Genomic DNA, 13410 nt, shown 5'->3' with positions numbered 1-13410 from the left:
TTACAGACAGTAGTAAAATACAATTCTGTTGTTGCAAGTAGTCTACAGACCCTCATGAAGGCCCTGTTATGACCTTCTCGAATTGTTCTGAATCTTTCTCATTCAGTGCCACACAGCACATTGGAGGATGTCCTTACTGTGCAGATGGGACTTTGTTTCACAAAGTAGACATGCCCAACAAAGCTTTCATGGCCAGATCCATCCACAATATGTAGATTGGTAATGATGTAGTTTTTCCCTGATGTTGGTTCTCTCTACTTGCTGCAAGCTCAGTCTGAAAGCTATGTCCTTCTGGACTGGCTTGTTGATTTTACACTCCTCTAAAATTGACACAGTGTGATCTAAACTGTCCTAATTCCCATTTCTTTGTTTTTGTCAATGGGCTCAGGCACTATGTGGGAGATCTATAAGAATGGATGTGCAGATAAAGACTGTAAACAGGTGCAGTTTCACATTTTTTTTGACCACACAGTATAAAGGCTGTGTTCTGAGCTGCAATGGTAGTTAAGAAGAAAGCATTTAAAAGCATCTTGGGACAAGACAGAGGCCATATTTTTGCTGTGCAATTCTTGGCCTTATAAATTCAGCCACACAGTTCACATTTTTTGACTGTTAACCGGCCTACTAAGCACTCAATATAGCAGGCAGAAAGTTAATGTGTGTTTTCAGCCAGAGGTGCACAACCCGCTCTTTGGGAAATTAAAATTAAATATTTGTAGACTGTCTATGCCAAAAGAGCTACAGATGCACAAAACTGCACTTTTATGTCTTGTTCTTTTTCCGAACATTCCTTGAGCTAATAACTTCTAACTTGTCCTCTCTCTGTGTTTTGGGAAGTAGTGGCTTATTAAAAACTCCACACCAAAGTGTACAGAAGTGGACACTACACTACAGCAAGGGTGTGAACACATTGGAGAGAGTAGAGAAGAAGTTTACAAAAGTGGTTCCAGAGATGAGAAATTACAGTTATGAGGATAGATTAGAGAAGTTGGGATTGTTCCCCTTGGAGAGAAATAGACTAAGAAGACATTTGATAGAGACCTTCAAATTCTTGAGGGGGCTGGACAGAGTGGATGGGGAAAAACTGTTCCCACTCGTAATAGGATCAAGGACAAGAGGGTACAGATTTAAAGTTATTTGCAAAAGAGGCAAATGAGATGTGAGAAAAAGCTTTTTCACAAAACAAGTGGTTCGCGTCTGGAATGTATTAACTGGAAGTGCAGTGGAGGCAGATTCAACAGAGGCATTCAGGAAGGCATTCGATAGTTACTTGAATAAAATCAATATGCAGGGGTACGGGAAAAGACAGGGGAATGGCACTAAGTCGTGATGGATGTTTGGAGAGCTGGTGCAGACATGATGGGCCAAGTGGCCTCCTTTTGCGCTGTAACAATTCTGTGATGCCACATATTGTGATAGTTGTAGTTTAGTTGGGCTAGCACAGTGTTGTTCAGTGGAAATTATTGACTAGCTACAAGTGTGGCTACAGTGAAACTGTTTTAACTGCATTCACTAATTTTAGTAGACACACCTTACATACACTCCCTCGGTACAGGCAAACGTACTTCTTGTGTATATCTACTTAACCAACATCTACCACAATTCAGTAACCAAGGAAACAAAACAACAATCGAAAAACACTTGCATTCTTTGCTTTTCATCTTATCATTATACCAGCAAATGCAGAAAATGTCAAAGTACACAGACAAATACTGCATGCTCATTGTCCATTACTCATATTTAATATAGCGATTTGAAATGCAATTATCTATTCTCAATTCCCAATTAGTCCATGTAGCTAGTGGCTAATGTACCGGACAATGCTGGGCTAGAACCACATCCGGTTAAAAAAGTAATCAAATCCAAATGAAATGTCCACTACACAAAACGTTAAATGCTGAAAATTTGTCTCAGGGATGGGAAAGAGGCTGGGACTGTTTCCAGGTCCCAAAGCCTCCCCCAGGGGAAAGAGTCACTCACTGGAATTTTGACCAGGCAGCCCTTTAATACACATTGAGACAGATTCTGATCCTATCAAATGCAGTGGGTGGGCTCTCAAAGGCCGAGGGCCCTCTCACCCAACTGTTTTCAAAATTTAATTAAAAAATGGAGAGAGCATCCAGGCCACCATTGTTGGGAGTTAGGGGTGGATGGCAGGGGGCAGTGGAGAGCTCCTCTCTACAGGAGGATCTTTGGGTGCAACCCAATGCAGGCAAGCAGGGAGGGTCTATAGGCCTGTCTGGAGCATTGGTACTGCAGCCTGCCACTGGATGTCTGACTTTTTAAAAAATTCATTCATAGAATCTGGGCGTCACTGGCAAGGCCAACATTTATTGCCCACCCCTAATTGCCCTGAACTGAGGGACTTGCTGGGCCATTTCAGAGGGCATTTTAAGAGTCAATCAGACTGCTGTGGGTCACATGTAGGCCAGACTGGGTAAGAATGGCAGATTTCCTTCTCTAAAGGGTATTAGTGAACCAGATAGGTTTGTACAACTATTGACAATGGTTTCATGGTCATCATTAGGCTTTTATTTCCAGATTTTTATTGAATTCAAATTTCTCCATCTGCCATGGTGGGATTCAAACCTGGGTTCCAAGACCTTTGAAAATCCCTAGAATCTGCGACTGCCCAAGGACAAAACTGCCATGCACACTCTCTGGGACGTGTTCACACATGCATGATGTTTATGCGGTGATCACACACCGCAGCACATTTCGGGAGTGAAACTCTTTCCTGTTGATGCTACAGGGTGCATAGAGGCACATGAGTGCCATTGATGGTGCCCTGCATCTGTGGCAGACCAGCTATGGAGACAAATCCCGCAGGCCTTCCATCCTGATGGATCTGGCCAAGGTCGAAGTTAATGTAGTACAAGGCCCTGGCATAGAGTGCATCCATCACCTCACAAATGTATTTGTGTTGTCCCATAAGGTCACCCATTGAGCCCTGGAACAATCCAGAAGCATAAATGTTCAGGGTTGCTGTGACCTTCACAGCCACAGGGAGCGGGTGCCCTCCTCCTCCACATGACACAAGGTTTGAAAGAAGGTCATACAGGTATCGAACTGTCTCCCTGTTCAGATGGAGTCTCAAAGAACAAAGAACAAAGAAAATTACAGCACAGGAACAGGCCCTTCAGCCCTCCAAGCCTGCACTGACCATGCTGCCCAACATAACTAAAACCTCCTACCCTTCCAGGGACCATATCCCTCTATTCCCATCCTATTCATGTACTTGTCAAGACTCCCCTTAAAAGTCACTACTATATCCGCTTCCACTACCTCCCCCGTCAACGAGTTCCAGGCACCCACTACTCTCTTGTGTAAAAGGTCTGTCTTGTACATCTCCTTTAAACCTTGCACCTCGCACCTTAAGCCTGTGCCCCCTAGTAATTGACTCTTCCACCCTGGGAAAAAGCTTCTGACTATCCATTCTGTCCATGCCTCTCATAATCTTGTAGACTTCTATCAGGTCTCCGCTCAACCTCCATCACTCCTGCATTACATGTTGTTCAACAGCTACATGAAGGATACATGGGTTCTGAACACCCTTGGTCTCCTTCTTCTTCACCTTCGAGATACCTCTTTGGGCAGCCCTTCAGGCCTCCTGGTGCTGGAATCTTCCTGGGTATGGCTTGTCTGAACTGCTGGATTCTGTGATTATTGTAATCGCCAGCTCCACTGGTTCCATCCTGAGATACTTTGGAACTCTGCGAAGGATGAGAGACAGAGAGAAAGAAAGGTTTTAGTTCCATCCTGTTATCCTCACACCCTCCCAACACTCCTTGTCCTCCTCGTCCTCAAAGCTGTAATTCCCACACCTTTTCCAGCAGCCAACGCTCACTCACATGTCTGGTGCCCTTCCAGCTTCGTCACTTGGCCTGCCCCAATTAATGCCAATGTCCCTTCAGAGTTACTGAAAGCCTCCCATCTGGTTGGTCCCTCACTTAATATCTACTTCACAAGGGGTTCTGGCAGGTTGTTTCAATGGCCGCCCATCCCTCATATGCAGGGTCAACTGGGTACCACTGTAAACATTGAGGGCTGTTGGATTCTCTATAGCAGATGCATTGTGCGGCATGGAGGGACAGGGGCAGACAGTGCCACAGTGATTAGCAGTTGCCTCACAGCTCCAGGGACCTGAGTTCAATTCCCAACTTGGGTCACTGTCTGTGTGGAGTTTGCACGTTCTGCCCGTGTCAGCGTGGGTTTCCTCCGAGCGCTCCGGTTTCCTCCCACAGTCTGAAGATGTGTGGGTTATGCTAAATTTTCCCTTAGGATCCTGGGACGCATAGGTTAGAGGGATTAGCGGGGTAAATATGTGGGGTTACGGGTATAGGGCATAGGTGGGATTGTTGTCAGCACAGACGCGATGGCCCGAATGGCTTCCATCTGTATTGTAGAGTTTCTATGATTTATATGACTTCTATGCTGGGTTGCAGCTGCGAAGCTCAATATAATCCCTCCCAATGCCCTGCACCCAACCTTTAATCCTTGATACATAAATTTTCACCCCACTCCCTGACTTTGAGAATGTGGACAGCTGACATTTTTAAGGCTTAAATCATGATGGCCAATTAGTTAGACGAGAATGTCTCAGGAATGTTAGAGGGCACTATTACTCTCTGAGGCAGAGACAGGCAACACCAATAGACACTGTTCATAGTGAGGACTTGTCACCCCAAGATCTCATTGCTGTCGGGCCTTTATCCTTAAAACTCTTGAGCTGCCAAATGATGTTTTTCATTTTTACAAGCCACCGAACCCAAACCCATTTTTGGGGGGTTAAAAATTCACAGGTCAGAATGATAGAAAACTCTTTTTCAGGGTCCATAATGTGTCCTTGCAGTAATCAAGAGCATAGCAATACCTTGCACATTTTACATTGAACTGTACTGTGTACTTGGGAGAAGTTCCTGCTACCTGCTAAGTAAACACCAAGAGAAGGCTCAAACCTGTTGTGTCAGTTGTCTAATGACCACTACCTTTCAGAAGAAGATAAGTGAGTTCTCTTTGCGTTCTAATGATTCAAGATAGCATACCCCGTGATGGGAAATTGAAGTCCTCTTTTGCAAGCTCTGTTAGCTGAAACTGGAGTCAGGCAGGTTTGTAGTTCTCCAGGGTGACATTCACAATTAAGCAGCCAGTCTAATTCATTGATCAGACATGGAGGTGTAGATATATTATTGGTGTCAAGTCACTTTTTATGTGTTAACCTGAATCTTGAGCGTCACTGAGCCAATGCCATATGGGGACATTTAGCTAAATTCTGTCATCACCAGACATCAAACTGTATATTTTCAGCAGGGAGCATTGAATAGCAATAAGTAGTAGCAACTCTTGCAGATATTTGCCTTCCCTGCCGCATGAATGCTGAGGACAGCTATGCCACTCAGTGCTGTTCAGGCTGGGCTAGTTTAACACAGAACTAAGGATAAAACCTGACCAGTGCGCCTCAGTTTCATACGGCGCATGCCTGAGTCATAATTGCAAAGATTCCATTTTTCAAAGAATAATAGCCTAGAAAGTACTGTTTGTGATATTATCTTAGAAACACTTAATCCGTGCGCATGAACTGTCTGCTAGTTCAGCAGTGTTGTTAACCTGCTTATTTCAGTTGTGTTAATGCCCTGGAATGCCATACAAATGTGTTAAGCACTTCTTTTCTATTGCCGCAAGCAGTGATTTGTGGGCTATTATTACTGTCTCTTGCTTCAGCAACATATTTCACTGCACCACAGCACACAACCCAGTTCTGCAATTGTCTCACATGATTGCTGAAGCTGTTAGCTCTTGTTCCAAAATTGTTCAATTGAGATAATTATTCAATATACAGTAGCTTATTTTTTGAATATTAAAATGAAATTGGCAGTTGTGAGATACTTTAAATAGTTCTTGATGGTTGTAGTCTGAGGATACAGAATATTGGTAGAAGCAGAACAGCTTGTGAAAATGGTATTAGGTTCAGTTTTATCACTGTGTTCCTTTGATTCATGCTTTAAAGTTCCCTCATAGAATCCCTACAGGGCAGATAAACACCGTTTGGCCCATTGAGTCTGCACTGACCCTCTAACAGCATCTTACCCAGGCCTTATCCCCATAACTCCATGTGTTTACCCCACTAATCCCCTAATCTACACATTTTGGGACACTAAGGGGCAATTTAGCATGGTCAATCCACCTAACCTGCATATCTTTGGCCTGTGGGAGGAAACCGGAGCACCCAGAGGAAACCCACGCAGACACAAGGAGAACGTGCAAACTCCGTACAGTCACTCAAGGCTGGAATTGAACCCGGGTCGTGAGGGCTGTGAGGCAGCAATGCTAACCACTGTGCTCCCATGCCTCCCTCTCCAGCATAAGCTGATAATAGTGTCAATAAATCTCTTTCCCTTCAGCCAAATATGCCAGCAGCATATAAATGCCGCAATGACACTACAACAAGGTTAACCTAGCTCACATTATTACCCTTCATACTACATTACTGATCTCAAAGGATATCAGTTCATTATCATGCAGTATTAATTTATAATCTTTCATACATCTGCACAATTTATCATATGCATAATTTAGGCAAAATCTAAACTCCAGAGAAACAATAATTCTTTTATTCACTGGTCTCTTAATTTAATTATAATTGAAATTCTCACTATTTCATATTACTGTGATCAAAGCATGCTGTGTTCATCCAGTTAAGCTATCTGAATTGATATTATATCTATTTCCTGTTAAGATTTAGTCATAAGGAATCACACATCAAATTTTCCGATTGCATGGAATTAATAGCAGTGTAACGCATTGTGGCATGAACACCAGTTCTTTGTTCAGAGTGGATTATTTCTTTAAGTGCCCTTTTGAATTCCTGAAATTCTGGAAAGCATCACAGGATTCAAGTATTTTGGCACCTTTCTAAACAGTTGTTCCATACGCTAATCAGTTGCAATCATCTAATCTTTGCTACAACGTGCATTTCATGAAGAATTCTGCTGTAATTTTTAAATGATCAAAGTCAGAGTGATATTTTCCACTGTTCCATGACGCACACATCAGCTCGTGTATTCCAATATTAAATTCAGCCACTGCTACATGACTTCAACGTGAACAGAACCATATATCATATCGGAGTGTTTGACTCTAATGATTTCCAACAGACCCACCTTTCACTTGTTCTTAGCTTTCGTTTTTAAAAAAATAAGCCTATTTAATCATTCACTACATGCTATAAAAACAGACTTGACTGTTGACAAAAAGTAAAAGATTTTTTTAAGCGCAGATGAGTTCTCGGTGTCCTAGACAATAATTATCAGTATACCAACTTTCCTTAAAAAAATACAGATAATCTGGGCTTTATCATATGCTATTTGCGGAACCTCATGATGCCCAATTTGGCTGTTACAGTTGCTATACTACAGCAGTCACTATGGGCAGAATTTTCCCATGGGCTTTGGGACCATGACGTCAGAGCCATATGGAGCTCCCCAAGCGTGCACTTGCCAGGAACCAGTCTGGCTGCACTATACTCCTGAAGGTGGCCTAATTAGCTGCCTTCACACTTTTGGGCAGGCTCCCGATGTTGTCAGGGACAGGAGGATGTGACGACAAAGGAGGCAGGTAAGAAAGTAGAAGTAGTGGAGCATCAGCCCTTGCAATTGTCCAACACATTTGAGGTTCTTGCGACTTGTGGGAATGAAAATGGAGGCTGCAGGGTAGATGAACAAACTGACCACGATACCATGGTACAGGGAGACTTTCAGGTTGGGGGAGTAAATAGGAACCTTTTGGTAGTAGGTGTCTGATAGTCAGGGAGTTGAACACAGTTCTCTGAAGCTGAGAGTGGGAGTCTAGACGGCTGTGTTGCCTGCTGGTGCCGGGATTCAGGACAAATGCTAAGGGCTGAAGAGGAACTTGCAGTGGGAGGGGACGGATCCAGCTGTCGTTGTCCACATTGGTACTGATGACATTGATACGATTAGGAAAGAGATTCTGCTTAGGGTTTATGAGCAGCTAGGGACTAAATTAAAAAGCAGAACCTCAAAGGTGATAACCTCTGGATTATTACCTGAGCCATGAGCAGATTGGCACAGGGTAAATAAGCTTAGAGAGATAATTTGCCTTTCTATTTTTTCTGCCAAAGTGGATAACCTCACACGTATCCATCTGCCAAATTTTGGCCCATTTTCCAGCCTATCTATATCTGTCTTATATCCACTTCACTGCCTGCTTTCCCAGCTATTTTAGTATCATCCACAAATTTTGCTATGTTACACTCTGTCCCTGCTTGCAGATCATTTATATAGATTGTAAATAGTTGAGGTCTGAGGACTGACCTCTGCGGCACCCTGCTAGTTACATTTCACCAGCCAGAGAAGGACCTATTTATCCTATACATCTGTTTTCTGTCAGTCGGTCAATCCTCAATCCAATCTAGTGCTCTACCCCCAGTTCCCTGCGATCCTACCTATAGGATCAGTCTTTAGAGCTGCACTTTGTCAAACACCTTCTGGAAGTCTAGATATATTATATCCATAGGCTCCCTACTATCTACCTTGTTGGTTACATCCTCAAAGAACTCAAGCAAGTTTGTCAAGCATGACTTTCCCTTCATAAAGCCATGCTGACAATGGTGGATTGAGCTTTGTCTTTCCAAATACTCAGTCATTTCCTCCCTGATGATTGATTCCAGCAACTTCCCCACCACAGAAGTCAAGCTAATTGGCCCTCCTTGCCAACTTGCCTAGTTCCATTGACAGTTCCTTGACAGGGTTGACAGTTCTTTAACCAGTTGACAGTTCCAATTGATTTATACATAAACATATCTACTTTTTTAAAATTCTAAAAGTTTCCTCACATCCCCAAAGTGTGTCTTATCTCCCCTAAGATGCCCATTACCATATCAAAGATGTACCTTGCTTCTTCAAAGGGGTACTCTTGGCTATTTAAACAAATTCACCAAGTTCAGACCTGGTCTTACCTGGTTTAATCTGCACACTTTGGGTTTCACACTCCTGGCCTACCAAAATCTCACTTCTGCAAATAACCAGTTGCCTCTGCGAACATGAACTCTGCCCTGACTCTGCTCCCTCCCCCGTGAAATTGAAACATGCCATGTTTGAGGCTGGAACTTTGATTTCTGATCATTCTGATATTCTCACCACAATGTAGACTCTCTGTCGTGATGAAAGTCTGGCCCATTATTACATTGGGACATCTGCACTGTTTCTAATGTAATAAAGTTCCAGTTGGTGTAGGTGTCCTTTATTTGGGAAAGGAAAAGTTAGAGAGAAGAAATTGTCTTGAGATTCTGCTGGTAATTTCCATTTGGAAGAGTATCTTGTAGTTTCCAATGTGGATGTGCTTGGGATTTGATATGATGCCCCATGGGAGTTTAAGAGCTTGGCAATATTTAAGCCTGACACATAAATCATGGTCACTTGGATGGAGCATCCAAGGATAGAAACACTTGGATTTGTACAGCGCCCTTCATGACCACTGGAGGTTCCAAAGTGCTTTACAGTCAATGTAATACTTCTGAAGTGTAATCACTGTTGTAAAGTAGGGAACTCACAGAGTGATTATTATCAGATAATCTGCTTTTAGTGATGATGTCTGAGCAATAAATATTGGCCAGGGCACTGGGAGAACAACATGGTCTTCTTGGTGTTATTGCATCCACCTGAAAGGACAGTTGAGGCCTTGGTTTAACATCTCAGTGGAAATATGGCACCTCCGATGTTTTAGTTCTCCCTTCATGACTGCACTGAGTGTTAGCCTGGATTTGCAATAACAACGTTCTAACTCAGAGGCAAGAGTGCTATCAACTGGACCTCAGCCGACATCATGGTGACAGATGCTCATGGAATTGTGTCCTTTAGAAATGCTGGATAGTAGGGAACCAAACTGGCAGAGTGAATAAACAAGCATTAAATCATAAAGAACATCTTGTCATCCAATTGCTCACTCAGTAAATTGTACCTGCCATTCTTCCTTACAGTAAAGATTGATGGTACTGATAAATAAAGATCTGATGCTTGTGCTTTGACAGGAAAAATGACCAAACTGAAAGAACTGAATGTTAGTTATAACAAGCTGACGTCTGTTCCACTGGAGCTTGGGTGCTGCGAGAACCTCGAAAAATTGAATTTATCGAGTAACCTGGAACTGACAGAGCTCCCATTTGAGGTAATGTCTTTGGATGAAACAACTAATGGTCTCCATGCTGGGGATAATTTAAATCAAGACCTGTACAAGCCTTATGCCACAAAGAACACGTGGTGTGTTTGTATATAGACTTGTGCTTATTGGTTCAGTTGTTCAACTGAAGCTATTTAAAGTGGTTGCTCTTTGTGTCGTGTGGTACTACTGTACAATTATCAAACTCTGACTTCCAAAGTATCCTTAAAAACAAGGCGCTGGATATCTTCTAATCCTGTATCATCACCTGATATTTTCAAGCAATGTGTAACTGTCTAAAAATGAAGTGATTGGCCATTTGTTTAACTAAGCAGGACGCACATCTGAAGAATGACATTAAAATATCCAGAAACAAATTTTAGTTACAATTTTAACCTTTATCCATGCAAACTATAACCTCTCTTTTCTATCCAAGGTCCTTGAATGTGTCGCACTCTCTTAAATGCATGCCTACTCTCCCCATAGCTCTGTTTGAACCCCTCCAGCCAGTTTCTATCCCAACTGTAGAACTGAAACGGCTCTTAACAAAGTCACAAATGGCATCCTATGTGATTAGGACTGAGGTAGATTATTCCTCCGAACCCTTCTCAGTCTGCCTGCAGCCTTTGACATGGTCTGCCATCCAGCTGGGTGGGACTGCTTTCCAGTTCCATTGCTATCTATTCATTGAGAACCAGAGATTCACCTGCAATGGCTCCTTTTTCTTCTTTTGCACTATTACATCATGTGTTCCCCAAAGATCTATCCTTGGTCCTCTCCAATTTCTCAGCTGCACACTGCCCCTTATAATATCATACAAAAACGTGTAAGCTTCCATAGGTTCACTGACAACACCAGCTTGCCTCAGCACCTTCTCTCACAACTCCTCTGCTGACTCTGATTTGTCAGATTGCTTGCCTGACATTCAGCCCTGGACATCCAATTAACTATTGGGAAGATTGAAACCTTTGGTCTCTGCCACAAACTCCATTCCTTAGCCACCAACTCCATCCCTCTCCCTCATCACTGCCTGAGGCTAAAAGAGATAGTTCACAATCTTGGCATCCTATTTGACCCTGAGATGAGTTGCTGACCACATATTTGCCAAAACCATCATCCCTCCATCACATTGCCTGCCTTCACCTGCCCTCAGCCTATCCATACCTTTGTAAGCGCTAGACTTTATTATTCACAGTCAGCCTCCCATCTTCCACCCTTCTGAACTTATTCAAAATACAGTTCCCTGTGTCCTAACTCACACCAAGTGCTGTTCACCCATCACCTTGTGCTTGTTTAGCATTCTGCTCTGTTGATTTTGAAGTGATCAGGTTTGTTTTCCAAATCCACCCAGGCCTTGTTCCTCATTATCTCTAACTTTCTCCATCCTTACAGTCCTCTGGGTTCTCTGCAATCCTCCAATTCTATGCCCTTGGACATTCCTGATGTTAACCGGTCCAGCATTGGTGGCCATGCCTTTAGTTACCTAGGAACTAAGGCCTGAAACTTCCTCCCTAATCATCTCTGTCTCTCTCCCTCTCTCTTTTTCTTTAAGATGCTCCTTAAAACCTATCTCTTGGACCAAACTTTTGATCATCCGCCTTTATATCTCCAGCTGTAGTTCACTCCTGTGAAATGTCATACCAGAGTGGATTTTCATCTTCACCAATTGCACAGTAATGTGGTGGAACAGATTGCCCGTTTATTGTAAAGCCTTCTCGACTTTCATTCTTGTGAAATCAATGGAAATGAAAATCATGTGGTTTTAAATAATGTCCAGTGTAGGAGTTTGGATTTGGGGGCCACAGATACTTAAAATAGGTATTTGACTATTTGCAAGTAATTTTAAGATAGTGTATTAAGTTTATTAAGAAGCAACAGTTTAGATAAGATGCAATAGTTAATTAAACAGATAAAGTATCATGACAGTTGAGAGCAGTTGAGCCAACTGTGCATCATTCCAGAGGAATGAGTACAGAGTATTGAAAGCAGAATTCTACTCTTTACTCAAAGTGTTAGGAAAGTCTTCGCTTGCTCTTCCCCCTCCTCCTTTGATCCACCATTCCATCTGAAGGAGGTGGCTGCCTCATGAGAACTGGCACTTCACAGGGACTGTCCCCTGTCCCCGAGCACTTGTTAATTTGCCCTTTTTCTGGGGTCGGTAGCTTACCTACTGCCAATCCTAGCTCTAATCCTAACCTAATCAAATCCTGCTGACCAATGGATACAGGACAGGTGCCCAAAAGGTCAGGGCAGTCACATCCCCCACTGCGCAGGCTCAGCTTTTTAATTTACATCATGTTGTGGGTCTGACGCTTTCTAAACATTTACACAGATTAGGGGGTGCACAAGACACCATCTTATCAATTGAGGAATTTCAAGATGCAAATCTGAACTAAGCGGCCTGATATTTCCGGAGACTGTTCAGAATTGTAACTTGTTTAGAAATTATCTTTCTAGAGAGACAGAAAATCAGTGTTGTATTAGCTAATCTCATAAGGGCTCTATATAATACACAAATACCAATTTAAAGGCCCTAATTTCTCATACCAGGTAATCAGTTTCCTCAATTCTGTGCCCAATGGGTAAAGATTAAGGTTGCCCCCATTGGTTTGCCTCCCGTGAAACACTTTGGGATGTTTTACAATGCTAAAAGTGCTTTGTATATACAAATTGATATTCTTGTCTATTCAGATTTACATTTCATTGAAGATCTGTATGTTCCAGCATGTGACTAGTACAAGAGTTACCTCCAGAGGGCAGCTCTGTACTTGTTTCATACCAGCTTTGGACTAACTGCATACAGCATCCACCCTTTAAAACTGTTTGCCACTGTGGAGAATGTTGATAATTAGACGTTACGTTTAAAGTTGTATAGAGTCAATTTTTAAGCTTATTATATCCTGTGTGGCGAACCTGTTATGCAAATTGTTGGGCAAGAAAAGACCGATAGAGCACATTTCCAGTGGCTCTCGAGCTGTGCATAGGAAGCACCCACTGAAACAAGTGGGGGCTCCATTCAGATATTAAATATGAGTAACTTTGTCAGACAACTAATTTTCTGACATTCATGCACGAAGAATGTTCAGTTTTAATCAACTTCATTAAAAGCAATGGAGGTAAGCTTTGTCTTTACCTACTGGACAGTGAATCAAGGTAAAAGATCGCCAGGGCAAAATAAAAATCATGATTTTCATTTGCATTGATTTCAAAGGAATGAAAATTAAGAGCATTCTTCAA

The 13410-nt window shown here is 42.5% G+C and overlaps 1 protein-coding gene across 1 annotated transcript in view; it reads left to right on the top strand.

Moving 5' to 3' along the window:
• lrrc2 (leucine rich repeat containing 2) overlaps positions 1-13410 on the top strand; it is an 85438-nt gene that overhangs the window by 51321 nt on the left and 20707 nt on the right. The window contains exon 5 of the mRNA XM_078214398.1: positions 10046-10182. Coding sequence (XP_078070524.1) covers positions 10046-10182 — 137 coding nt within the window. The remainder of the gene's footprint in view (positions 1-10045; positions 10183-13410) is intronic.

Source organism: Mustelus asterias, chromosome 6, assembly GCF_964213995.1.
Source record: "Mustelus asterias chromosome 6, sMusAst1.hap1.1, whole genome shotgun sequence".
In the NCBI taxonomy this organism is placed as follows: Eukaryota; Metazoa; Chordata; class Chondrichthyes; order Carcharhiniformes; family Triakidae; genus Mustelus; species Mustelus asterias.
The sequence above is the reverse complement of the archived record's forward strand: the minus strand, read 5'-3'. Positions and strand labels throughout refer to the sequence as shown.